Source organism: Corylus avellana, chromosome ca10 (assembly GCF_901000735.1).
Source record: "Corylus avellana chromosome ca10, CavTom2PMs-1.0".
Classification (NCBI taxonomy): domain Eukaryota; kingdom Viridiplantae; phylum Streptophyta; class Magnoliopsida; order Fagales; family Betulaceae; genus Corylus; species Corylus avellana.
Window position 1 is genome coordinate 2,036,737 of NC_081550.1, and position 27,958 is coordinate 2,064,694.

General features: G+C 35.9%; 3 protein-coding genes and 1 pseudogene across 4 annotated transcripts; 2 read left to right on the forward strand and 2 right to left on the reverse strand.

Moving 5' to 3' along the window:
• The first annotated feature begins 379 nt into the window (after window positions 1–379).
• On the forward strand, window positions 380–2,497 carry LOC132163796 (receptor-like protein 3; annotated as a pseudogene).
• A 422-nt stretch (window positions 2,498–2,919) lies between these two features.
• LOC132164249 (cytochrome c-type biogenesis protein CcmE homolog, mitochondrial) lies at window positions 2,920–5,197 on the reverse strand. Its single transcript, XM_059574718.1, has 2 exons — window positions 4,229–5,197; window positions 2,920–3,079 (listed from the first exon to the last, which is right to left on the reverse strand). Exon 1 carries the CDS (start codon window positions 4,961–4,963, stop codon window positions 4,241–4,243), a length of 723 nt encoding a protein of 240 aa, XP_059430701.1. The 5' UTR covers window positions 4,964–5,197; the 3' UTR covers window positions 2,920–3,079; window positions 4,229–4,240.
• A 1,074-nt stretch (window positions 5,198–6,271) lies between these two features.
• LOC132164152 (zinc transporter ZTP29) lies at window positions 6,272–14,928 on the forward strand. 2 transcript variants are annotated; one of them, XM_059574585.1, is made up of 12 exons: window positions 6,272–6,656; window positions 7,426–7,484; window positions 7,776–7,868; window positions 7,974–8,063; window positions 8,192–8,273; window positions 9,650–9,705; window positions 10,995–11,051; window positions 12,499–12,539; window positions 13,447–13,514; window positions 13,771–13,827; window positions 13,911–14,028; window positions 14,541–14,928. In XM_059574585.1, the coding sequence occupies exons 1-12, from the start codon at window positions 6,593–6,595 to the stop codon at window positions 14,584–14,586; spliced, it is 831 nt and encodes a 276-aa protein (XP_059430568.1). In that variant the 5' UTR covers window positions 6,272–6,592; the 3' UTR covers window positions 14,587–14,928. The 2 variants fall into 2 exon arrangements, with proteins under 2 accessions (XP_059430568.1, XP_059430569.1); XM_059574586.1 differs by lacking the exon at window positions 6,272–6,656 and having other exon boundaries at window positions 7,427–7,484; window positions 7,789–7,868.
• Window positions 14,929–20,509: 5,581 nt separating this feature from the next.
• On the reverse strand, window positions 20,510–22,963 carry LOC132164034 (zinc finger protein WIP2-like). The gene is made up of 2 exons (XM_059574441.1): window positions 22,350–22,963; window positions 20,510–21,099 (listed from the first exon to the last, which is right to left on the reverse strand). Exons 1-2 carry the CDS (start codon window positions 22,854–22,856, stop codon window positions 20,662–20,664), a joined length of 945 nt encoding a protein of 314 aa, XP_059430424.1. The 5' UTR covers window positions 22,857–22,963; the 3' UTR covers window positions 20,510–20,661.
• Window positions 22,964–27,958: the final 4,995 nt, after the last annotated feature.

The window sequence follows — 27,958 nt, forward strand, 5'->3', positions numbered from 1 at the left end:
ATATTGAATTCTATGATTTCCAAAAAGACATGCTGCTTCTTTTCAATCTATTCCCACGAGATTACAACGTTGAAACGAGAAAATTATTACTTATCAATTTTAGTCAAAAAAAAATAAAAAAGAAATCCATGTTGGAAAGTCACCGTAGTAGCCAAAATCAAATGATGGTGAGTTACAATAGCAACACCCAAAATCAAATGGCTTGAAGAAATTACACTAGTAAAGACTAAAGAGGCAACATCTTATCTCTAACCAAAACAATTCTTTGTTATATATACTTGCAAATTTGGGCTATAAATTATAGAGAGGCATTTGTTTTTCTTGCTTCTTCGAGAACTTTGCCTTTCATTCCTCTGGTATGAGTTATCAAACAAAAAGCATGCAACACTTGATGCCTCATCATCTCCTCTTCACCTTGTTTCTCTTTGCCATTTTCTCTGCAAATCATGCGTGCAACCAAATAGACCGCAACTCTCTCTCGTCCCTGCCCTTTAATACTTCTTCTCCTCCATTAAATTGGTCTTCTTCTGCTGATTGTTGCCATTGGGAAGGTATTTCTTGTGATGATAAAGGTCACGTCACCCATATTTGGTTACCCTATAAAGGCCTTAGAGGGAGTATGTCTCCCTCTCTTGGAAACCTCACATATCTCTCTCACCTTAACCTCTCCCACAATTCACTTTTAGGTCGTCTCCCTAAGGGTTTGTTTTCGTCCTTGAATCAACTCATGGTCCTTGATTTGAGCTACAATCGTTTATTTGGAGAGATATCTGGCTGGCCTGCCTCCATTCAAATTGTTGACATATCTAGCAATCAATTCAACGGGACAATCCAATCTTTGTTCCTTCAAAGAGCATGGAGGTTGATTGAGCTCAATGTCAGCAACAATAGTTTCGTAGGCCCTATTCCTTCCTATCCTTGCATCAATTCTTCTTTTATCAGGCTCCTCGATTTCTCTCGTAATCTTCATGGTGGCCAAATTCCTAGTGGACTCGGGTCATGTTCCGAACTAAAGGTTTTGCGGGCAGGTTTTAACTCTCTCTCAGGATTGCTTCCTCTTGATATCTACAATGCGACAGGGCTTGAAGAAATCTCTTTACCTTCCAATGATCTTTCAGGACCCATTAGCAGTGACATTGTAAACCTTACAAAACTCATCAACCTTGAGTTATTTGAAAATAAATTGAGCGGCAAGCTCCCTGTGAATATTGGAAAGCTCTCCAAATTGAAGTACATAATCCTTCATACAAACTCCTTAACAGGTTCTCTGCCTCCATCTTTGATGAATTGCACAAATCTCATAGAATTGATTTTACGGAGCAATTTGTTTGAAGGAGACATCTCCACCTTTAACTTCTCCACTCTTCCTCAACTTACTACTATTGATCTAGGGTTCAATACCTTTTTCGGTAACTTTCCAATAAGCCTTTACTCATGTAAGTCCCTAAGAGCCATTCGACTTTCCTACAATAGACTAGAAGGACAAATCCTACCAGAGGTGGCTCAATTGGAATTCTTGTCTTTCCTTGTACTTAGTTACAATAGGCTAACCAATATTACAGGGGCAATCAAGATTCTGATGCATTGCAAGACTCTCAACGTAGTCCTTCTTGGAGGAAATTTTTTGTACGAGGCAATACCAAATGATGATAGTATAGTTGGTTCTAATGGATTTGAGAATATCCGGTTTTTGGGTCTTGGTGATTGCCAGCTGATGGGTCAATTTCCCATATGGCTATCTAAGATTAAGAAGCTAGAAGTTCTGAATCTAGTTTCCAATCGTATCACAGGTTCAATTCCTGGTTGGTTGTCGACTCTTCCAAGGCTCTTCGCTTTTGACTTATCTAATAACCTCATTTCAGGTGAATTCCCGAAAGAACTTTGTACATTGCCAGCATTAGTATTAGCAGAGGCTCTAGTAGACAATAACTATTTGAATTTACCAGTTTTTTCCGCTAGAGATGGTACCCTTGGCCAATATAATGTTCTCTCGAACATGCGACCAACAATAAAAATTGCAAACAACAGTCTTAGTGGCAACATCCCCATTGAGATTGGTCGTTTGAAGTTGCTTCGTCAGCTGGATTTCAAGCATAACAACTTCTCAGGCAACATTCCACACCAAATATCTGAGCTCACAAACTTGGAATTACTGGACATCTCTAACAATCAATTGTCCGGTGAAATACCGACATCACTAAGTACACTACATTTCTTGTCTCGGTTTAGTGTTGCAAACAATAATCTTCATGGACCAATACCATCAAGCACTCAATTATAGAGCTTTAATGCCTCTGCATATGAGGGCAACCTTGGACTCTGTGGTCCCCCACTTCCACACGAGTGTACCGATACTGTTAGCACCAACGAAGACATTGAGGAGGACGAGGAAAATGGGCCTACAATCCCATGGTTTCCAATTAGTGTGGTTCTTGGTTTCATTGTAGGTTTTTGGGGAGTTTGTGGTCCTTTGCTTTATAAAATTATGTCAAACTAGCAGTGTCTTTGGCCAAGATTGCACAGAAGGTTTTAAGTATATATTTCTTTAAAATTACATATCTGTCGCTCAAGAGTTGTGATCAATTTGGTTTCTCAATTTTCAATTTGAATGCTTTAGTTTGCATTGTTGCCCTGGATTCATCAAGTATAAGAAAACTAAAGCAAATCAGTTCTTATTGAAACAAAATATGTTGTTGCAATTTTCTGCAGAAAACAGAGTAGAAAAACAGAGCAAAAAAAATCTGATTTTTATTTTTTCTTGTCTCTCGTTCTAGCAGCTGCAGCTGCAGCTTCAGATTTTAATCTTCTCAATTATACAACCCGGCTTTATGGGCAAATTTAATCAAACTGAGCAATTTTTAAGAGCTTATAAATAAATTCAGTGGAGAGACTCAATAACATTATTCCTACAATGATATGGAAGAATACGACCGAAATGACGAGATATATGAATGAGAAGAAAGGCTAGTCGGGACAGAGGTGTTATATGAGAGATATGAATGACAAGCTCAGCACAGGCAAGATCTGATCTTCTTCATTGATTCGCAACGAACTTTCTTAGGACAGTGGTTACACCAACCTAAACCCAGAATTGTAGTTAGTTAAGAGTACCACGTTAGCATTGTTGGAAGAATGTTTAATAGAATTTCTCAATTATTAAATACTTTTGCATCAAACAACTTTGTGCACTTGAAGAAATAACATAAATAATTCCTATAGAATGCCTAGGAGTAAACCAACCAAGAGTAGCTCAATCGGCTTGGGACGATACCTCATAAAACGAAAGTCAGTGGTTTGAATATCATCTTCTCCCTTTCCTTAAGGTCAATTACTTATTAAAAGAAAAAAGAATAAACTAAATATGAGAATTTCATATTCCCAGGAATCCTATCAAACTCTTAATCATTCTCAATCGTGGATTTAGTTATAGCTTGATTGAGCATTCCCTAAATGACTGCCATGAAGAATACTGGGTACACTAAAGCAAACCAGATAGCCAACATGAAGCATAGGTATTTCAAGAGTTGGACGTGCATCCATTTAAGCTTAACATTATGCTAATTGAGAGCTTCCATGGCAAAAAGGATTGTTAAAAGTAAGGAAACAACAGAAATTCTTGAATGAGAAGAAAGACTAGTGACAAGAGTACAACATTTAGGTCCTCATAAGATTACATTCTTCTCCAATACTCTTTGATTATGGACCAAAACGGCCACAATCCAGTAATCATACCTTCCTTATATGTTTAACTTAAAAGAAATGCTATAATACAAGCCATTTTGGCTGGGAATAGGCACAATGAAATCACATCCAAAACAGTTGGTGGCTTGGTGCATTTTCCAGCCATCACCAGCAACTTCCCCAAGTTCATCAGAAAACATCTCAGAGATTTTCCAAACACAAAATTACATAACAATGTCTGCCAAAGTCATTGTGGACAGAATACTTATTCCTAGTTGAATTTATTCATTGCTCCGTCCAAACAGAACGTATAAATGATCACCAATGAGTTTAGCATTGCAATTTGCAACGTACAAAATCGAATTCTCAAAATCCTCAATTAGTCAAAACAATCCCTTCCTCAACATATATAATCGAGTATACTCTAATCTCCAACTATCCAATCGTGAAAAAACCCATTGTTCTTTTCGCCTATATCCTCTATATCCAGCACAAAAATGTAAAATTTCATCCAGAAAAAGGAAAAAGATCGAAATCTGAATCATACCCATTACTCTCCCTAAGACCCTTTCACTCCCTCCTGCGCCGCCCCCTCGATCTTCTTCTTGTTCTTCTCGATCTGCGCGGCAACCTCCTGGGGCATGTACTTCTCGTCGTGCTTGGCCAGCACCTCCGTGGCCGAGAAGTAGCACTCGCCGCTCCTCGCCTTCCTGGAGACGCTCTTGGCCGAGACCTCCCGCCGAGCTTCCTCCGTGAAGGGCTTCACGAACCCCTCCACCACCACGGAATGTCCCTCCCGGAACAGGTCAGGCAACGAGCCCTGGTACTTCACCAGAATGTCGGTGATCAGGTCGGAGACCACGAACTCCATCTCGGGCGACGAGGCCGGCTGAACCACGCTGCCCTCGAGGACTAGACCACCCAATCGGAACTTGGTCTTGGACGGGTTCGCGGCGTACTTTTCAAGCGCGTCGGTGGGGGTGACATAAAAGACGAGCTGGTCCTGGAATCCATTGAGGACGATGACGACGAAGCCGGCGATGCAGCTGAAGGTGAGCGCGTAGGTCCACAGGCGCCGGGTCTGGAGCTGCCGGGCCCGGGCGCCGATGTCTACGGTCTTGGGTCGGGACGGGTGTCTCCGGGCCGTGGAGAGGAATCGGAGGGTGGATAGAGAAAGTTCGTTGGGGATGGACGGTTGGGATTTGATGGGAGAGAGAAGAAGGGTGGTGGTGGTGGAGCGAAGGAGTTGGGATCTGAGGCGGAGGGAAAGGCGAGCGGCCATGAAGAGGGGGTTAGAATTTTCTCGGGAAAGTGAGGAAAATTGTGAAGAGGAAGAAAATGATTGCGCTGGGTTTAGGGGTTTTGGGAATTAGGTGGGGGAGAAAGAGAACGAAGAGGCGGCTATTGGACTTTTTCAGAAACTTTTTCTCACTTGACGAGACGAAAACCCCACGAAAATTGTTGTCTTAATAAGTAGTCCCTTTAGATTTGCCTTCAAAAAAGCTACAACCTTTTAACTTCGTAGCAATGTTTCAGATCGATCTGTCAAAAAATAAATAAATAAAGAAGAAGAATCTTACAATGCGTTAGAATCTTACCATGCGTTAGAATCTTAACATGCGAGTCCTCCACGTGCATTTCGATAAAATATGATTACAGACCCATGAGCCTTAAATAAATTATTTTCTTTAAATTATTGTTTCATTATTTTAAGTAAATTAAAGGATAAATAGACGCCCCCCAAAAAAAAACCCAATATATCTGTTCTTCTTACACCGTCTCAGAAAACTTAATGTTGCTGTAGATATCTTGATGTTTATCATACGACAATTTAAGGTTGGTTTGTCTTAACTCTTGTTTATGTCCATTTGGTTTAGAGGTCATTGTTCTACTCTTCATTCAAATTAAGCGTTTCTTTAGTTATAATTTTATCTTACTTATACGCGTACGTTTGATATCCTTACGATACCCTAAATATTGTTCAATTGCCGGGTGATCAAATCACCCCATTTTAGCCATAAACAAACCCCAAATTCAAATGATTGGGTAAAGAAAGTGATTTGACCGCCCAGCAGCCATCATTGTAACTTGAGTAATGTTAAAAATAATATTTTTATCACACAACTATTTCACAATATTAACGTGATAATCTTAACAAATCTTTGGATCGATCATTATTTTATTAAGGTACTTAGGATAACACATAATATTGTAAGATAATTATTTGGAAAAAAAATATAGTATATAACATTGTGAGTCATACGCGGTACTAGTTATCATCCTCCATATTCATTTAAAATGAACTGCATGTGTGGGCTAGATCTTAAGGTCGAATCTCACAATGAAAAGCGCTTAAGGCTATTGACTTAGGTGTTGCTAGAGTCTTTATTAGGGGGTTAGTATTAAGTTATCGCTTGATCGGTCATAAGGAATTGTTGTGCGGTTTTTGTCGTCTAAGTTTTTTCATAGCACTTTGGTTGCGTTCTCCTACCTTTTAATAAAAAATAAATAATAAATAAATTAAAAAAAAATAAAAAACCCTTCACGTGTTCCTTTTTATGGTCTTTAGGTATGGCCTAGGGGCTAGAGCAAAAAGAAATGGAGGATACTACAGAACACTTCATCTGAGAGAAAGCCTTGCTTTATTTCTTCTCTTTTAACGTATCTTGTACCACCCCGTCAAACTATCTCTTTCTTTCCCTGTGGGATTTCCGTCCCTGTAGGATTTCCGTCGCTTTCTCTCCCACAACTTCATTATAAATAGCTTCTTTGGTGGAGTCCAAAGCGACCAACTCTCCCTCTCTCCCTAAAAATCTGTATTTCACTGAATCGTGCACTTGACTTTTGTGCCAAATTTGCTTCATTTGGTGTTTGGGTTTGAATTTCGGGTCACAAGCAAAATATAGCTGCTATGGATTCGCAGGTCTTGGTGGCTCTGGCACTCTCACTTGTTGGTGGAGCGAGTACTTCCATAGGTGAGTGAAGCTTATAATGTTTCAAATTCGAATGGTTATCATATTAAAGGTGCATTTTTTTTGGTGGATGCAATTTGAGGGTTTTAATTGCTTATTACATTTGATAATTGGTTTGTGTTTTAGTTGCAACAATGGCTTTTCGCGTTAGCCGTTGCTTGGGTATCGTTAAATTCGAATCTTTTCTTGGATTTGGATGCATAGAAGTCTGATATTGAAGGAATTGGTTGATGGGTTGCTTCTAATTAGCTTGTAATTTCAAATATGACGTAATTACATTCTGCTGAAAAGTTGACTTCAGGTTCATTTCTTTTCTGTGATTAAGGCTTTGTTGGGACCAAGATGCTGCTCTGGTCATTGACATCTTCGTGTAGTAGAATATGGTTTCATAATTCAGAAGTTATTCTTTTAGTCTTTTAGTGTTTCGTTACATGTTCTATACCAAGGTTTCATGGATTTCCTGATATCATAATGAGTACTAAACAGATTTTCTCTCATATTGATTCTTTGCATCTTAACACACACACACATGCTCGGTGTGTATATCTGAGTCATACAAGTTTTAGTGTTAGCATAGCGCTCTTCCTTGACTTATTCAACTCTAGCAACCTCAAACATACTACTCATGCTAGATGCATCGATATTAGAAACTTTTGATTTGCAGTTCTGGTACTTCTTTTCTGCTTATTTCATTGCCTCAGCCATGAATATAAGTAATTGCATATTAGCTTGTGTTTTATAATCTAATTTTAAGTTCTGAAATGTTGAGCAGGTGCACTTTTTGTAATTCTCAATCCGGCTCCCAATTTGAAGGTGCTTGGGCTTTTACAGGTGATGCTCAGTACCCAACCGCTTCATTTCTTATCCAAAAATCTGGATGGCTTGCTAGGGACATGTGATACCACTCATTTCCTTAATTGCTATCATTTGTGATTTTCTCTTGTAGCTAATGTTTATATTTTTATCCAAGTATTCTACTTATCTAGATAATTTCCCAGGTTATGTTGAACTGATAATAGAAATGTGGAGCAATAATCTAGACTTTGATCACATATTGATTTTTTTTCCAATTAATATTAATGTTGTGAGATATTTTGTCCGGAATTATTATATTCCTTTCAGGGATTTGCTGCAGGTCTCATGCTGAGCATATCATTCCTGGATTTGGCTCACAATGCTATCAACTCTATTGGCTTCTTAAAAGGCAACCTTTGGGTGAGTTATAGACTACAATGTTCATATAATTCAAATGTGCACTTTTATTACCTGATTTATTCATTTTTGTCATGGTAATTAAATTCTACATTCTTGCCAAGGCAGTTTTTTGCAGGTGTCATATTCTTTGCTGTTGTTGCCAATTTTATCCCAGAACCAACACTTGTCCCTGTTTCAGATGTGAAAAGCAAAAAGGTATGAATGATTTATTCTTCTACTTAATGATTGTTTTCCTAACCTACTTGCATATGATTGAATACTTCTATAATGGCTAAAAAAAAATTAGAAAATAGTTGAAAGTTTTCTGCTGCGCTTGAGTACAGAAAAGTGGAGATGAAGGTGGCAAGGACATTATGAAGAAGCATCGCCGCCAAGTTTTATACAGTGGGATCGTTACAGCAATAGGTATGAACAACCTCATTGACATGGTTCACTCTTCTCATAGATTGTGATGTGAATTATTTCAAAATTGGTTGCATGTAATTTGTGGAACTAAAACTGTAATTAGTTAGTATATTCCATCTGCAAATGATATAGCTTTGAGTAAAAAAATCATATGATGGATGACTTTGAGCAATTGAATTTTTGGTTCTCAATCTTATAGTAATAGTATTAGAAAGAGTTTTTCTCTGTATGTGTTCCGAATTGTTTGTGTTCGAAGAGTCTTTATTGTGTTTTTAATACAGCAAATTTTCTGTTTATCTGGACTTCTCTTTTTAATTTCTTTGAAGAAAAAAAAAAAAGGGCTTGTGTTAACGTTTTGGGCTGATATGCCGAATTCTGTTTTGTACATTTTTCTACCACCTATCTGGCTGACAAGGCCAAACGAAGTTTACCAAACCACAGTATTGGCTGCAAGAATGTTGTGCCATTTCCCACTGTTGTCCTCTTTGTGTTTGTTCTAGCCCATACTTGGCGCTCCTTTGCTTTGTAATTTGCCATATGGAATTCTGAATAGTTTATGCCATACAAAGATGGGCCCGATCAGCGTTGATGTTTCATGCTGCCTCATCTGTATTTGATCACATGATTTGTTTCATGCGCGCACGCACACACACACATTGAATTAGGCACTCTGCATACAAATACCAGTGATCATTAACTACATATGTATACTTCTGGTATGCTTGAGTGGCATCCCCTTGACGTCCTTTTAATGAATTTATTGATAAAAGAAATATAATTACAATGAGGTTCATGACATATATTTTGAATCATGAGTATCTTTGACCTGACTACACCTGATGGTAACATAGATTTCATTCAATACTTTTCAACTAAGCCTTAATCTCAACTAAATTTGGGTTGGCTAACACAAATTGTTTATTTTTTCCACTTTTGCTTGAGTGAGAACTCAAAAATCCAGCAAATTTATTTTTCTTTTGCAATAATCTTCAGCTATTATAATAATTTAACTAAATAAGAACGGTTACATGTGGTCCCTTCTCTAGAATGTATCCCTTGGTGGGGAAAGTGTAGAGCTGACTTGTTGCTACTGTAGAATTGACCATGTAGATATCCTCTTGTCGAAAATATTTTAGCTTGAGTAGCTGTTTCAACAAAGGTGCTGACTAGTACATGGCGATCTGCCTCCAAGCTATTCCTGATGATTAAACTGAACTTATAGCACTTTCATGCTTTGCAGAAGTTCATGAAATTCTTCTATCAAGGGCACCGAGAAATTTCAAACTTCAATTTTCATGGGTTATTGCATATTTGCTATGTAAACAAAGTGCTTTTGTTGGTCCTATTTGATGAAAACTGTTTCCTCCGAGCTGCAGGCATAAGCTTACACAATTTCCCTGAAGGAATGGCAGTGTTCCTTGGGTCAATGAAGGTATTCCCAGTCTTCTTTTATTTTGTTGCAGGAGTGTCAAGTTAAATTTAATGAGAAAATTTATATCCATTGTTAGGAGGGTACTCCTTTGACTTTGAGTTAGATGTTCTGCTTTAATTTAATTCAGTGTAATTGTGAATACTCTTGGGAAAAATATGTTCTTTTAATTATCATTATACTCTTGTGATTCATGATGAAGTATATGAATTGGATTTTCCCTTTATGTCATTGGTCCATGATGCAGTATTTGAGTCTGATTTTTTTACTCAACTCACACACTCGAGCAATGGAGTCTCATCAATGCTAACAGAAACGTCTCATCTCTTAGAAAATCTGGAAAAATTCAAATACTTTGCATAATAATATGAAATGCTCAATTACTTCGACATATAGGCACCAGCCACTTATTGATAAACTTTAGGAACAGAAGTCAACTTATTGATAAACTTAAACAAACAGAAATGAGCTAGTAGTTGGCTACAATGCAAATATGTAATACTAGATAAAAATTAAGTCTCCAAGCAGATAGCTCCTGATTGCTTGATTATTAGCCCTGTCCCTTCAACCAGGAAACTGAGGAAAGTTTATCCCCATGCAACCAGAATAAACTTTTTCTCCAACACGGTTAACAGGTGGAAAACAGAGCAAGACATGCAACCGCCTGAAGAGTTTGAGAATATGCTGGACTCCGTCAGTTTTATTGTACCTGACCCAAACAATAATCTTTGTTGTTTTAAGAATGACCATCAAGTTTTACTTATCAAAAAAAGAAAAAAAAAAACAAAACAAAACAAATTACTTAATCCAAAAAAGAACTACCATCAAGTTTGGGTTCTTTTATTTATTTTTTTAATCCTTGCATAACATTTTTAGGTTTTGTTGGCTTTCTTTGAACCTATAAGCTTCCAACTAAAATGAAAATATGAGCATTCTATTGTTGATGCAAATCTAGCTTATGTCACAATCTTTCAATTTGTTATGGATGCTCAATCTTTTGATACTGCAGTATGAGATGAATTTAGCTGCTTTTTATAAAAGCTATGCTCATTTTTTGTTTGTTTGAATTGATTGGATCCATATATAATCTGATTTGTATGTTAATGCGCTTCTGGAACTCATTGAATTATTATTGTATTGTTTTACAAGAATATGGTTTTTACGAACATAGTCTTGCAGGAATACTATTTCAAAACGTATTGAAAATATTTTGAACCTTCTGGTCTTCAGAGAAATAAACACTGGTGCTTATGCCATTAAGATTTCTAATTTTTTTCATGCTTCTTTTATAGGGTCTTCGTGTTGGTGTCAACTTGGCTTTGGCCATTTCTCTGCATAACATTCCAGAGGTATGCATTCTGTAATATATTTAATTTACATTCAGATGCTATTGGTTCTTCCAGAATGCTGCACCTTGCCATGAATAACAGTAACTTCCAACTTTTTAATTCCCAACAAACTCTGAACTGGTATATTTGTTAACCATTCCTGTACTTTCCATTAGATGAACATTCATGGCTGAGCCTATATTATGGTTTCAAAGGTAGCCATTTTGGCATGCTCTTCCCACAGAATTTGTTCAGATATCTTTACTTGTAGGCCTGTGCATTGACGCAGCTTAAGCTATGACATAACGCTTTAACGTGGCAATTTATCTTCTTTTTTTTTTTTTTTTTTCTTAGTTATTGTTGTTTGTTTGTCTCTGTGTGTGCCTGTGCATGTAACTTGTCATGAGCGCCTTCCTCTCCCTCTCCCTCTCAACCTCCACACCCCCACCCCTCCCCGGCCCTCCCAAAAGGTGAATTACAGATCGTAGCTGAAGCACACATGGATTCCATCGAAAGTATTGATCTCAGAGATGTTTGAGTGTGTGCTTGTTATTGTCAATCGTGATTAATTCCATGTGCTACAAACTGGCTTTATGCGCATGGATGCATGTGACTAGAATAATTCCTGGGATAAGATGTGGTGTGTTACTTGAATGGTTCCATAGATACGAAAATAAGTGATTTTCTTGTGGTTGTCCATTAATTTACATAATTCCTTAAATTTAACCGATTAGAACAAAGGGAAATAGAGATCCTTCAGCCTTGTTCCCACAACTGTAATCTATTTGGGGTCTGAGGTTATCAAGAAATATAATATACATGTAATATGGCTTTGGAACACCAAAATAATTTTTGGAAAGGAGAAATCAATCTCAGAATTATTGTTCAAGCCTGAACCTGCTTTCTGTCCCTTTTATGGCTTTAATAAATTGCTCGTGCCCAAGCTGAGAAATTGGAAATGCACTTGTCATGTAAGTATATTGGTGGACGTTCTGCCAGTTCTCTTGATTATGTAATGAAATTATAACTGTAATTAGATTGGTTCATGAAAGAAATATCACATTACGGTGCCTCAGAGTTTGAATAAAAAAATGTGATTTTAAAAGTTTTTTTGAGTTACCCTAATTTTACCTACAAGGTTTAAACTATCGGTCAATGTTGTATCTCTTCTTAGCTCTGGCAATTCAAAACTTAATTGTGTGGTCCAGATTTTGGAAATTGCAAAAATTACAAGATTACTTTGAAGTCCCAGCTTGAATTAATGTCTCAGACAGGTAGTAGTGCTAATAATAAAAATAACAATAATAATCATGTACTGACAGCTATATGGTACTGAGCTAAAATCAATAGCGTTGATTATCATGTTCCCTTGTTTTTGGAAATCCAAGCAGTCTTATAACTGAAAAATGACCATATATGTGGTGAGATGTTTCATTTTGCCCTTTCTTATTTTGGTTCCCTTTTTCAGGGCGTTGCTGTTGCACTTCCTGTTTATTTTGCAACACAGAGGTGAGAATTTTTTACGGTAGCAATTAATTCAGCTTTCTAAAAGCATTTATGACTAGTCAAGCATGCAATATATTTACTTCTTTTTGCAATATTTAGTTGTTGCAATACATAAACTAATCATGTTTTGTCAGTGCATATTCAAATATTGGTACTTCATCAGAAATAAGAAAAGTGTTTGAAATGGTGGTATTGATGGTAAAGGGTGTGGTGATAGTCTTAGAGGTGGTGGAGGTCATTGCATGCTGGCAGGATCGGTGTGAAAAGTGGTTTAGGGTGGTCGTGGGTAGAGCAATTATCAAGTGGTTATCACACAGATGGCTGTTACCTTAGTGCCTGCTAGTACTGAAGATGGTGAGGGCAGTCTGGTGGTGTTGGAGGAGATGATCTTTATGGTTGTGTACCATTTGGCAGTGGTTTCAATGGATGGTATTGGAATAATTGTTCCTGGTGACAATGGTGGTGATGATCGTGTTGGTATGTTGTTGGTGGTGGTGCTAATAGTTTGTAGGAAAAAAGTTATGTCTTTCAGAATCAGTAGCCCTCAAGGGTAGAGCTTGCTTCTGTCCTCTTTCATCAAAAAAGAAACCATGCCTCTGAAATCCAAATCTCATTCTGAACATGTGCTTTTCAAAGCAAAGTATTCCATCCAAAATATGCCGACTCCAAGACTTCAATATGGTTACCAAGGGGATCTTATTCGGTGCACAAGTCATATTTGCAATGGGTGATAAAATGCTTCCCCTTGATCACATTATGAGAAAATAAGCTGAAATGGACACTATAATGATTGATAATAATGTTTTAAGCTCCTTTTGATCTGTGTATTGTAGTATATTCTACGAAGCTATGATAAAGAAATCACCTATGCAGTTAAATCACTAAATGGTTGATTCTTCTCAAATTGCAGCAAATGGCAGGCATTCAAGTTGGCCACGCTTTCTGGTTTTGCTGAGCCTCTGGGTGTTATAATAGTAGGTATGTCAACTGTTTTCTATTGTAAAATGCCAAAGCAAGTTGTTTTTCTTTATGAACGAATAGAAAACTTGAATTTAAGTGGAAGCCTTATTTTAAACTAATAGAGGTGATGTTTATGAGATGTAAGCCTTGGTATTGACCTAGGGCGAGGTTGTGAGTTAGATGCTGTGTGCATTACAAATTGGGATTGTTTAATTTTTTGTAAATTGTAATGATTATCCTTGGAAAAATAAACTTTTTAATATCTTATTCTCAGCCTATCTATTTCCAAGCAGCTTGAATCCAGAAATTCTTGAGGGCCTACTTGGATCAGGTTAGCGATATAATCATTTCCTAATCTTGAGTTGATCAAAGAGTGATGAATTGTTATATTAATTTTCTAGTCTTTGTTTTCAGTTGGTGGAGTGATGGCTTTTCTAACCCTGCACGAAATGCTGCCACTGGCATTTGATTATGCGGGGCAGAAGCAAGCTGTCAAGGCGGTGTTCTTTGGAATGGCTTTCATGTCTGCAAGGTAAAAATGTTTTATATGCATGTTTACTAGGGCATACTTTTTATGATGGAAAATAGTAATTTCTTGCCTGTAAGGGGAGACATTATTAAACACAGGAAGATGCCATGCTGTCTTTGCCGGATAGCACTTGGTTATTGTTACTGGCATAAATCATTGGGTCAATCCTCCCCCGTGACCCAAATAAGAAAGAGATACAAAGAAGTGAGAAGCAAAATATCAAAATTCTGCCTTAAATTGTTTTGGGGAGGATACTTCCGCTAGCTTTTGCTATGGGGATGTTGAAAGAGAATGCAAATAGGTGTCTTTCCACAAGAATAAAGAAAAATATAACTCTTTCTAAGTGGTTTGTATGCTGCTTTGTACAATGTGGCTCTTGCCATCTGCAGTCTACAACCGGCGTCGTTGAAATTACATAGCTAAGAAATATGTATTAAAGCGTTTCCATTAGTTTGTGTCCAGCTTCTTTCTCCTAGTTTTATTTTATCTTCTAATATCTCCTTGCTTGTTACCAGCCTCTATTTTCTTGAGATCAGCTTACCCAAGGAGATGAGCCTGTAGTCATGGATGCTGCCAATTATTATTCCCCAGTGTTGTACAATGCCTGAACCGCCATGATGGTTTTTCAAATAGTGCCTGCTTTTTTCAAGTGGCACTGAAGACCTTTACTAATTGTCGCATTGAAGACTTGTACTAATGGCCAGCATCATTTGATTTCAGCCAGAAGGTAGAGAAGGTATAACTGTCTTTGTACCATTGCAGTTCTTTTCATGAAGATAGCAGACATGTACTTCCACTGTTTGTGTTTTATTGGGGAGGGGAAAAGAAAAAGAGAAATGAAAAACAAAATGAAGATATGTTATGGAACTTGTTCTCTTTAATAAAACTTGTATCATCCGTCTCTGCTGGTTTGCATGTGTACATAAAATCTCAGATATATTTTGAAGCTTTACTTATTTTTGCCCTGTGGCTAAACGTTAAATTATTTCATTCTTTGTCATTTAAGTAATGCCATCCTCTCTGTTTCACTTGGAATGGAAGTGAAATGGTGAAATAGAGGATTCGTTTTCCCATCTAGATTTTGTTTTGTTGCATTTAATAACGTACATGGTGCCACATGGCAACATATTTACCATGTATCGATGTATATGCTATTAGATACGTGAAATATAATCTGGACCATAAAATGGATCATCTCCATTTGGATCCTAATTTGCAATGGTACCAAGAGCTAACTTGGCTTCAAATTTCATAATAACAGTCACTCGTGTGGACAACTTTCTGTTCTTGGATATTGTGTGATGCATGATGGAATCCAGTAGTATTAGGTACCCAAACATGCAAAAAAATAAAAAAAAAAATATTAGGTTATGGATCACTGTGCACAAGAGTAATGCTACTATTCACACCCATTTCGCTTTGATTAACATGACGTGTTTTAAGTGACTAACATTAGTAGATTAGAAACATACTAAAATATGCAAATAAAACGAAGTCTTCACTCAATGTCGACCACTTAAAACACGTCACCTCAACCAATATAAAATGAGTGTAAAGAATAAAATTGCTCCAGTGCATAAAGGACTTTAGGACCACTAGGGTGAAGGACTACAAATTGTTCTTTAGGCACCTAGCAAGCACAAAAGGAGACAGACATGCAAAACAAGAAGACGTCAAAAGTGGGGAAAATGAAAGAGTCAATCTTGTAAATTTTTTTATTTCCTCATCATTTTGTAATTTCTGGAAAATACAAATTTCCGAGCTAAGTCATAGGAGGGACAAAATCTCATCAAAGAGATTCATGGGTTTAAAGCTGTCTATCCTATCTTTCCTTAATAGAGAAAAAAGTGAGATTTTGATTGAACCTGTGAAAGTTAGAGAGAGAATGGGATACGTAGAGGGCAGGAAAAAAAAATTAAAAATTAAAAAAAAAAAAAAAAAAAAAAAAGTGACCTACTATACCTAAAGCAAAAAAGAGAAGAAAAGTGTTTTATCAACTAAAGGAGAATAAAAGGGGAAAAAGAAAGCCAATTTTTCTCTTTTGTCTCTTTTTCTCTTTTCTTTTTAAATTTTTTTGCCCAAATGAATGCTTTATGGGGGAGAGGAGCAATTTCTATATACCAACCTAATCATAGAGTCGTGGACTGGTAGAGTTTACAGAGATTTTTCCTGCTTTTACAACTAAAATTGAATTGTTTTTTTTTTCCCCTCTTTTTGGGTTGTTTTTATACTTTCATGGAGCGGTTTGGATATAGTTGTTGCCAGTTAAAATTAATTGATTATGTGTTATGAATTGAAACAATTTCAATAACATGCTATATACGTTAATCTTATTAAAAATGCACGTGAAAATCACATAATTTAAATATAAATACCAATTAATAGACTAAGTTATAATTAAGAATAATTTTTTTCAACCCAATTTAGAGAAAAAAAAATATTCTACTAATAGTTCTAGATGCATTTTTTTTTTTTATGTTAGAATCTAACATGCAGATGATATTTCTTGAAATGGTGTTCAATGAATCCCTAAAGTCCTACAAATTCCATAGTTAATGGCGTTTTGAAGGGCAGCATTGGGGTAATTGAATCATGAACACATCACTGCCTCCCAAGAGAGTTTACTCTTTTTCTTTTTCTTTTTTTCTAATTGAATGAGGAAAAGGTTTACTTGAACTCTAACAAATGTAATTTTTTCAATTCGGTCTACTAAATTAACATATATCCTTAGATTGGAGAAACATTCTTCAACCTAGTTCGAAGAAAAACTTTATCCGAGAAAGAATGCTTTGGAGTTTAGATATTAATGGTTGCAACGGCCAAATCCACCGCAAGTATATTTAACAAATAAAGAAGACTTTTCTAGTATAAATTTTGTCATGAAAATGCCAAGAGTAACGTAATTATAATATGATGATAATTACTATATCAAATTAATATTATGGTAACCATATATGCATGCATCTCCCTCACTTGCATTATTTTAGTTTTATTATTAATTTACTTTTTTCGTTTTGAAAAGGTAATTTAGTTAGTGTACAATAAATAAGTATTTTTCCCTTATGACTTTTCTTTATGGGGACCCTTCAAGCAAAGCCACTTTTACCGCGGTTTGCTTTCAATTTTCTGGATGTCTACAGCAATTATTTGGGCTGGCTTTCTAGATTTATTCCTATTTTAGTTTTTAAAAAAAAATTATATTTTTCTATTTTAATTATTTACTTTTTAAAAGTACCTCTTCAAACTAGAGATTTGCTCACTATTCCATTTAAATATTATTTTTACCGATTTGGAGAGTGAGAGAGTATTGTTCACGCTCTCCAAATGTGAGCCGGATGGATGGTAAAAAAGCATATATTTTTCCATTTTGACTCCCCAAAATAAAAATTTCCCTACAATAAAGAGTCGGAAGAGAATAATCGGTAAAATGTCTATTATGGATATTGAAAACAAGACCATAAATGCATATATTAATTCATGGGATTCTTGGTCCCCTCTACAATATTGAGGTGACATTTAAAAAAAAAAAAAAAAAAAATTGAATTAATTATTATTAAAAAAATAAAGGCCGGTTAAGACTATTACATCTGAGATAATTATGAAATAAAAATTAGGTATCTTTAATAAAATAAAATAAAATAAAAATCAATCCGCCAAGCAATGAACTGCTCTATTTTCACTTCTCCTAAAAACTATTAGGTTTGGCAATGAACATCTTTTCAAAACTATTATCAAACAAACACTCTTCACTTTTCTCTCACAAAAATGTTTATATTTTATTCCGTATTATATCACATCTATCAATTTTTTCTTTGTTTTTCATTTCAAAATCCTTTTTTTTCAAACGCTCTCCCTAAATAAAGTGATAGTTAAAGAAAATAAAATTCTCTTTGTCAACAAAAAAGAAAAGGAAAAGGTGTGGTTCGTTACACATAACAAGGAACCATCGTGTCTTCATGGTAGCAGAGACATTAGTGATCCATCATGTCTTTACGCGTAGCAGACGGCATTAGTGACAGATCGAACACAAAACACTGGGGAGGGGGGTGATAAATATAACAGCAACAGAATCAAACAAAAACATAATTAATCATCGTATTCATCACCAATTTTCACTGTTCTGTTAAATCCATAGATACAGTACGTACAACGAAACCCAAATAACTGTCAAACACTGCAAAACTTACATCATCATGAAGCGGAAAATCACAGTTTAAATAGAGAGAGAGAGAGAGAAGTCCCAAACTGGGCTACTTATTTTGGTTGGGCTCATGTGAGACATGTTCAGAAGCCACCTACGTACAGTACATACTCTGAATGTCTTGTTCTTTGATATGACATTTCAAGAAAACCCTTTGACTGATATCAATCTCTCTCTCTTTCTCTCTCAACTCACAAAGCTGCCACCAAGATCCAATCTATCTATTCCAACCTCTGTACTATGAACTATACAAAATACGTTTCTCTTACTATTTCTCTCTCTCAACCTAATCATTCGATTTTTTTTTTAATGGTGAATCTAAACATATATAGTAGTATATGTTGATCTGTCATTAACGAAAGAAAAACAGCATCAAATGCACTCCAAATGCTGACTTATTTGCATTAAAGGTAGTAATTCATTATCTTGTATATAATTTGATTTATTTAATTAAACATGTCAACATTTTTAATCATAATCCGTCAAAAACTTTTAGTCTTAAATATCATATATCAAGTTTAAATTGTATCGAAATGTGAGTATAAATTTATTTGAATTAACTTTAATTTAACGTATTTAATTAAATAAATCATACTCCTCAAACTTAACCCTCCAACTTATTACTGGCCCTAATTTGCATGTTGAAAACCTTTTCTAAAACTACATTTCTATATATATATATATATATATATATATATATATATATATATATGATTATCCTCTTTAGTCTCTATCTACCTTGGGTATATATATCCGCATGGGTTTTAAAACTGCGTTGCACTGACTATCCCCCTAAAATTACGAATATCTTCTTATCACACTGTCAATATTGTTAGATATTGATAGTATTCCTGTTGTTGTAAGGAAAAAGAGATATATGTTAGACCATGCATCTCCAATAGAGTAGATTAATAAGTAAATTTTTCATATTAGTGTATAGCATATTAAATGAATAAAATATTGATTCTCTTCATCACCATCAACAAGCCGTAAGAGTCACAAATCAAGAAGTCGAGAACAAAGGTAAAAAAGAAAAATGAAGGCATAGGAGAGTAGGGGGCTATGCATAGCGAATCTTGGCAGGTCACCAGCCACTGCACTTCGTGGTGGCCGTGGGTCGCCGTATTTTTCATTGGGTGTTCCAATGTGGGGTAATGTCATGGGTAGAGAGAAGGCAAATGCTTTTTTGCATTTTCTCACCCATCTCCTCTCTCTTCTATTTATTTTGAAAAAATCAAGATGTTGAAAGAAGAAAGATGGTGAGGAGATGGGTAGGAGAATGCATTGTAGCAAATCTCGTAGAGAGAATAATCGAGAAAGATGAAATGGGGGATTGATGGCTTTGCCACTGCACGTGGCCACGGTGTCGGTTGCAATGGCTGTCTTGCATAGCTTCCGTATTGGGGAGAGTAAATTAGTATACATATTAGGATATCACTTCTAGCCTAAAAGCCCAAGCTAATGAACTTAGTCCACTTATGTATATTAAGTACTCTTGTTCTTTATATGCGCAATATCCTGGCCATGGGTGATGCATTTTGGCTATGTTTTACTATTATGAGAGGACAAGATTAGTGAGTGAGTATAAGAAGGGAGGGGAGGGGAGGGGTGGGGGGTTGCTGAAGCCGTGAAGGGTGGTGGTGCAGTTGATGTGATCCGTACATGTTCCATGGGTGAGAAAACGGCGGTGTTAAACCCTAAAAGAAATACTGAAAACTAATATTTAAAAAAAAAAATTAATAGAGAATAAAATAGAAAATTGTTGTTGGACTTTGCATTAAAAAAGTAGTAAGCAAAGCAAAGATAGCTAGAAAACGCTGTTAGAAGAAGTTTAAATCATGAACTAAATCCAATTTCATATCCCAAGCCTCAAACCTCTTTTGAGGAACAACTAATTGGTAATTCCAATAATGACATATATGTAAACCTTTTTACATTCGCAATATTTATGTTTATATCTTATTCATTGGACTACTGGATATATATATATGAGACAGCTGACTAACTTTAAATCATATAGGAGTATAAGTTTGACCCAGACACGACTTCCCCTATTTTAGCACTCTTAAATATTACTATATTCTTTTGACCTTTAACTTGATTTGCAATTACGAAGCAGTATATATATAAGGAGTCTACAATATACTAAAAGTGCAAGTTCTAGGAATGAAAACGATGCAAAAAAAAAAAAAAAAAAAAGAGAGAGAGAGAGAGAGAGAGAGAGAAAGGGATAATAATAATAATAAGAAGAAAAGGAATAAAGGAAGGGCAGGGGCCTCAAAATAATGCTAATATAAAATATGTTCTTGCATAATTAGCCAAATAGATTGTGTAAAGCATCCATCATGATATATATAGATGAGCTCAAAATATGAGATCGAATAAAATTCAACAATCTTTTCAGCTAGCTATTGGGTTCCATCGATCGATCTGTCTCACTGAGAGGATTCATTATCTTGCTCAATTTCAGAGGCTGCATCATCTTCCTCTTCAAAACAGTCAACTCCATAAGCTGCATGGCCATTTCCAAATGCCTTGATATGATCTTTGAGAGATCTTTTGTGTTTGAAATCAGAACCACAAGTGCAATACCAAAGCTTGCCACAGTTCTTCTCATGGGTTCTCCAATCACCTCTCACTGCAAAGGCCTTGCCACATTTTCTACACATGAAAGGCTTGATCCCATGCTTTCTCTTGTAATGGGTTTGGAGGGTTCTGAAGTCTTTGAGTGGCTTTGACCTTGGGTGGTCAATGTTGTTCCTGCACCCTGCTGCACAACAATAGCATGGCAGCCTAAGCATGGCTGTTGGTTGTGTTCCCCTTAGAGACTCCGGCCCTTTTCTATATTGAGATCCATGCCCCCACATATGCATCTACAAATTATTATCAACCATCCACCAATCAAATCAATTTTTTTTTTTTAAATGATTAAATTAACTATTTTTTATCCGGTTTAACATAATATCATAGTAAATATCTTGACTTTCTCTTCCCACATGTGTGAAAGAATATAAATTAATTAAACGATTAAATTAACTATTTCTTGCCCGCTTAAGCTTTTGGATAGATCAAGATGGGTTTAGTCCTAAGCTTAAATTTGGCTAAAAAAAAAAAAAAAGATGAAAAAGTTGAAAGGGAACATCCCACAAAAAAATAAATCAATAAAAAAAATTGAATAGAAGCATCCCATTTAATATCTATATATATATATATAGGATATTGCTACAAGATTCAGGTGTCTTTCGGCTGAGTCCACTTGGGCAAAGAACATTCATATATATATATATATTCTGGTTTACTAGTACTTTGATAGGGGTTTGCTCTGCATGTGTGGTGCTTTGAAATTTTGCTACCGAATTTGAATTGTTTTTGCTTCATATTTCTCAAATCAAGTGGTAGACTGTAAGTTAATAACACTAGAGAGGTTAAAACAACAGGTTTTTATAGGGTTCTTAATTTCCAACTGGATTCTTCCTTCTTTGCATTTTGTCTCTACAAAAAAAAAAGAACAAATATTGAAGGCAAACGGCTCACGTTTAAGGAAAGTGATACTCTTATAATTTACAGATGCAGCAATATACATACCATGTATGGGGGCTTTCATGCATGTACTAGTTATAGAATATGGGGTGGTTTGGAGAAGATCATCTGATGAGAGCCCTGGAAAAACTAGTTATGTGCAATATTACACAAAGTTCAAGGTGCAAAAAGCATAAGGTTGTGTTGTTCAATCACATAAAGAGGGGTACTGATCTTATTCTCAGTTGGACCAGGTAGATTTATTCTTATTTTTTTGAATTCCAAAAACCCAAAAATCATGCAAAAAGATAAAAAGAGGAGAGTGGGGATGAAAAAAAAAAAAAAAAAAGACTCCAAATTGTCAGACCAAATGTGTTGTGTATATTATAAATCTAAAGCAAAACAGCAAGAGGGAAAGGAAAACCCTAAGGACCCATATAAAAGTGAAAGGTTGAATTAATCAAGCTAGCTAGAAAAGAAGTGTAGATGTCCTCTTTTTCATCAAAATTAAAAGGATAATTAGAAATGGATGGGAGAGGTTTGAATTAAGGAAAAGGAAAAGGGAAAGGAAACCTTTTTTTTTTTTCTTTTTTTTTTAACAAACCTGCATGTTGTTGTATCTATTGAAGGTCTTGGAGCAAAGGGGGCATGAGAACTGAGTTGGACCAATCAGAATCTGAGCCGGTGTAGGAATCCAATACTGTCCCTTGTTGAGCCTGTTTGAAGCAAGAGTGACGTCATCTTTATCGGAGATGGCGGTGGAGGAGAGGCGTGAGGTCAAATCAGCAGAGCTGGGGCTTGGTAACCCTAGATGAAGAGAAACTGCCAGGGTGTCATGATGATCATCAGCAGCAGATGAAGTAGTAAAGGAGGAGGATTCTTGATGATGATGATGCCTTGTGGGGCTTAGGCTGAGGAGGGGGAGAGCTTCTCTTAGAGGAGGAGAGGGAGGAGAGGATTCAAAGCAAGTACTGAAAGAGTTTGTGTTGTAAGGAGAATAAAAAGATTGATTGGAAGAAGATGTGGAGGAAGAGAAGTACTGGTGGTGGTGGCGGAGAGAATTGTAGTTCAACCATCCAGTTAAGTAATTGGAGGAGTAGGGATCATTCATGATGAGAGGTGGGAGCTAGGAGAGAAGGGAAGTTTTGGGTAGATGGGTGTCTTAATATTATAGAGAGAGAGAGAGAGAGAGATAAAGGTGGTGATCAAAACTTTTTAAGGGAGAGATTGAACAAAATCACCAAATTAAAGGAAATCTAAGGGTGAATGGCTAAAAGAAAAAAGAAAAATTGTACAAAATCAAGGTTGATAAAGTGAACCCAATTGAGTAAAAAAAAGGAGAGACAAGAAATCACTTGTGAAGTATGACTAAACAATGGGTACAAATTATGCTAAAGGAGAGAGAGAGAGAGAGAGAGAGAGAGAGAGAGGTGAAAAGGGGAAGTGTGGGAGGGGAGAAAATAAGATAATCTTGGGACTTGGAAAGAACCCAGCTATTTTTATGGGACAGTGTGTGAAAGGGAGTGTTTAAAAAAAAAAAAAATTACCTCACCGAGAATAGAGTTTGAAAGACAAAAATATAATTAGGTTTGGAGGTTGTCTCCCAAAACCAGAGAGAATATACTTTGTAGAAGAAGAAGCATATATACGTATACAATTATAAAGCAGCATGGGTTGTTGTTGTAAGATGATCCTCTCTTGCCTTGCGTTTTTCTCCTCCTTGGGAAACAAATAGTTCCAATCCCACACAGCATTTGCTTTGGTGGGTGCGCCCTGGTCGCCTCACAGACTCTCACTGTTTTTGATCATCTCGATCTCTCTCTCTCTCTCTGGTCTCCAATACCCGAGCCCCATCTGCCTAATTTAATTCATTTCTTCTGCAATTAATATAATATATATATATATATATATATATATATATAAGAGTCTATTTTCATGTCCAAAAGACATGTCTAAACTCTTGCTTCCAAGTTCCAAGTTACACCCCGTATCATGAGAACAAATATTACCATAATCCTTAGTAAACAGTAATTTATTCAGTTTAATAACTCGATAACACAAAAATCTTAGATCATGTCCCTTCTTAATTTGTTTATATTTATTTGGATTGAGTGATGGGGAATTGGAGAAAGACTAATGCTTGTCACCCCCGACTTTTAGGGTGTGTTTGGTAAATGTTTTTGTTTGAGTAATAATAAGAATTGATTGATATGATACAAATGTGTTGCCTTTTGTGAAAGAAAAATAAAAAAGTAGTTTTGAAAAGATGTTTAATCTTTAGGGGAGAGTAAAATCATTTACCATATCGTTTAGTGAAGCGAAAAAACATAAGAGAAATTTGTTAAGTTGGTCTGAGGTTGTGACAAATAATTCTCTAGGATTTCAAAAGCATTGAGAAATAACTCCGTGTAGTATAATTGTGTAACGTATAAATAACTCCCTTAAGACATTCTTAATGAATTAAGCACAATTGACAACAAATGGCCATAAGGGTATAAATGAACCACCAAATGGCCTCCGGGGCGGAACTATAGCCCGGCTTGGGACAGTAATTTTTCAAATTTTAAAAATTCTCTCAAAATTATAAGTTTTTATGGAATAAACCCTTTAAAATTATGTTTTACCACCCCCTAATGGCTGTAAGAGTAGAATTGCTAGTAATCTTTGTTTCTTGGGACACTATTAATCATTGTGCAGCTATCCCCTGGAATCAAAAAGAGAATAAGTTAAATAACAAAAATAAAGAAGAGAGTTAATTTTGCGAGTTATATAATGATTGCTTTCCATTAAATAGGTCTTTTAAGTATATGATGATCTTTAGCAAAAGGAAGCATTATGAATGAATATATATATTGAATCACTAATTGATTAAAAGGTGTTTTAATTGATCTCTTCAAGTTTTGGAGCTGAAGGCAGAAATAGATTATTAAATCCTCACTCATGACCACTTAATTATCTTAAGAAGTTAAGCCAATAAAGAATGGTTAATTTAATTACTTAATTAATGTTTTAATATTTTCCTGATCATTTGCAATCTTAAATTTTCCTTAAATAATTAATTAAAATAAAAGATGAACGGTAAAGACAAAATATCTTTTCACATAAGACTTAGTACTACATGCAATACGAGCAATTTATTGCACTCGATGGAGATATTATGGAAGGACATAAAACGTAAATAATGGAAAACAACCACTGCGAGCTAGTACATGGCTTCCCATGTTACTCGACCCCCTTGAGTACGTACCTAGCTAGCTAATGCTAGAGCCTAGATCCTTTTGCTTATCCTACTATACAAATAAATAACGTGATCAGATCGAGTAAAGAATTGGATGGATGGGATTAATTCAAAGTGTACAATTGAGTGGGACCTTTTAATTATATAAAGAGTCAGGATATGATGATCTCGACAGAACTGTCGGCTGTGGGAATTTCATTTATTTCATGGGTAATTTACTATTTTAGCATGGGGACAATTCGGAGGATTTGGATACCAATGGAACAATTGTACGTACCATCAGATTAGCCTTAGCTTTACTCTCACCTCTAGCTCTATAAAGTGAGTCTTCTTCAGTCAATGAAATTTTTTATAGCAAATTTAGCTTTCACCTTTCAGCCTAAATTCAACAACCTCACTATAATAATGGAGGAAAATGTTTAAGCAGAGACATTTCATGACCCAACAACATTAATTAATATTAACAATTTTAAGATGAGTTAATTCTTGAGTTGGGCAAGATTAATTAGCTTGATTTTAATCTTCTGATCCATTTCGATCATTCATTTAGGGATATTTGTTTTAAATGAGAACAAGAGAGAACAAATAATTAAGATTCGTTTGGCTTCTTTGGAAGATATATGATACTACATGAAAAACCTAATATACGACTCCTAACAACATCTAGAAGGGAGTTGAATAGGTGTATGAAAATAACAGCGGAATTTAAAATTAAACAATCCAATCAATCATTCACCAAAATATGTAAAGCAGTGACACAGATATTTTGGTTGCAAAAAGGAAACCATTTAGAGAACTCTCTAAATTCTAAAACCTCTCTAAAGCAGCCAAACCCAGGAAATCAACTAAATCAGTAAAAGAATAAGAATTACAAGAAGTTTACACTTACAAAACATTTGCAATTGACACTCTCTTGTATAAGACAAGCGACTCACTTGCCTTCTACCACAGTAGCCATTTCCAGAGACAGCTGACGCAATCCTTCTACGTGATCTCCCTTCATCGGAATTCCGGTTGACTTCACTTCAACAATCACCTAGTAAGATCAAACGATCACTCTAAGAGAGAGAATAAACGCTCTATATCAAGGACTCTCTTAGCACAAACTCCGAGCTCTAGATGCAGAATTCGTACATATACAGATCTGTAAAGAGATATATATATATATATATATATATATAAAGCCTAAAGACCCCTAGTTTAGGTAGAACTCAATTACAATGTAAAATAGACCTAGAAGGTACGGGCCGTCATGACGGTAAATGAGCTCATCCGAACAGGGCTAGGGCAACATCGCTTTCTGTGTTCTTTTGCTGTGACGCATTCAAACGGCTTATAGACGAGGTTGCAGATGAAACTCTCGGGTTTTCTTGTTTTTCTCTCTCGTTCGGACGACATGCAGATGGGCTTGCAGATGAGGCTCTTGAGATTCAAATTAACTGTGCAGCACTGAAATCCTGTCCGAACAGACGCCCATAGTGATTTGGCATTTTGAATCCATTTTGACCACCGAACATTTAGCCAATAATTAAAAACTTACACTATATATATTATTAAAAATAAAAAAAAATTAAAAAATTAAAAAAAAGCACCAGCTCTCATGGTGAAGACTCACCATGGGCAGTCACTTATTATTGAATCTAGCTAGGACCATATATAATACCCCCATGACCAAGTTCTACCACCTAATTATAAGCTACTTACAAAAGGGTTTTGGATAAGAAAGTATTTTTCGTATTTCAAGGAAACTACCCCCCCCCCCCGGTTGAAAGGAAAAATTAGGAAAGGGGTAAAAGAATCAAAAAACCGAAAATAGGAGTGGACTCCCTAACAATAAATTCAAAACGAAAATTATAGTGTAAAAATACAACCAAATAGTAGGAAATTGGTCAAAAATTGACGTGGTTCTCTCAAAATGGGCCACATAGAACAATAAAAGCACTAAAAGAAAGGTCGCAGGCAGAGGCATGACGGTTGCGAGACCATTCAACCCTACCCTAACCCCAATACAAGGGATGCAAACAGGGTATGACCCTCAAAATACCTTTCAACCTTACCAGAAACAACACTCGCTTGGAAACCGCAACAACCACTAGAAGGAAGGAAGATGAAGTGGGAAAGGCACTATCACTATCCAAATGAGGAATCGATGAATCGAGAGGTACCAACACAATGTCTTAAGCAACTCTACAATTGGATCAAACCAAGTAAATAGAAGAAGTCAAAAAACCCAAAACTAACAAATACAACAACAAAATACATAAGAACATACAGAAAAAAAAAAAAAACAAAAAAACAAAAAAACAAAAAACAAAAAACAAAAACAAAAACAAAAACAAAAAAAAACAACAGCATGGTGGGGGCATGGCAACTAGAGCACACAGATCGATGCGTGGGATACACATTTCAGAGAGTGAGATCCACATGCCGGTTCATGGTGGTCAAAGCAAAACGTGGAGGGCGGCAGTGGGAAGTTAACAAACTTGGTGGACTAGCACGTTGGAAGACAGAACTAACGAAGGAGAATAGATCTAGTTTTAAGAAAATCGAATTGAATAAAAAAACCCAAATCGCTTCAGGAAGCGGCGAGCAGCGCAGCGTGATGCTGGTGAAACGAAGACTGGGCACAAAGAAGTTTTGGGGGTGGCAAAACTAACCCCACATCTACCACCTCCTTTTTTTCATTTTTGAGGGAGTGGCCAAAGTGGTCGTTTATTTAGAAAGATAATCTCAGTAATTTTTTTTTTTAATTATGTTTTTATTTTTAAATAATTTTAAGGACATTTAGGTAAGAAGAGAATTAAGCACATGCGATTACTTTTTTGTTCATTTTAATGTCAATTCCTAATAGTAATAGACTGCCTAATTTGACACGTGATAGTAGTTTAAGAGGTCCCAATGCCACTTTTCAGAGATTGAATGCGTAAATGCAAATGTAATTATAGTTCAAAGAGCTTTCAAGTATATGACTCCCC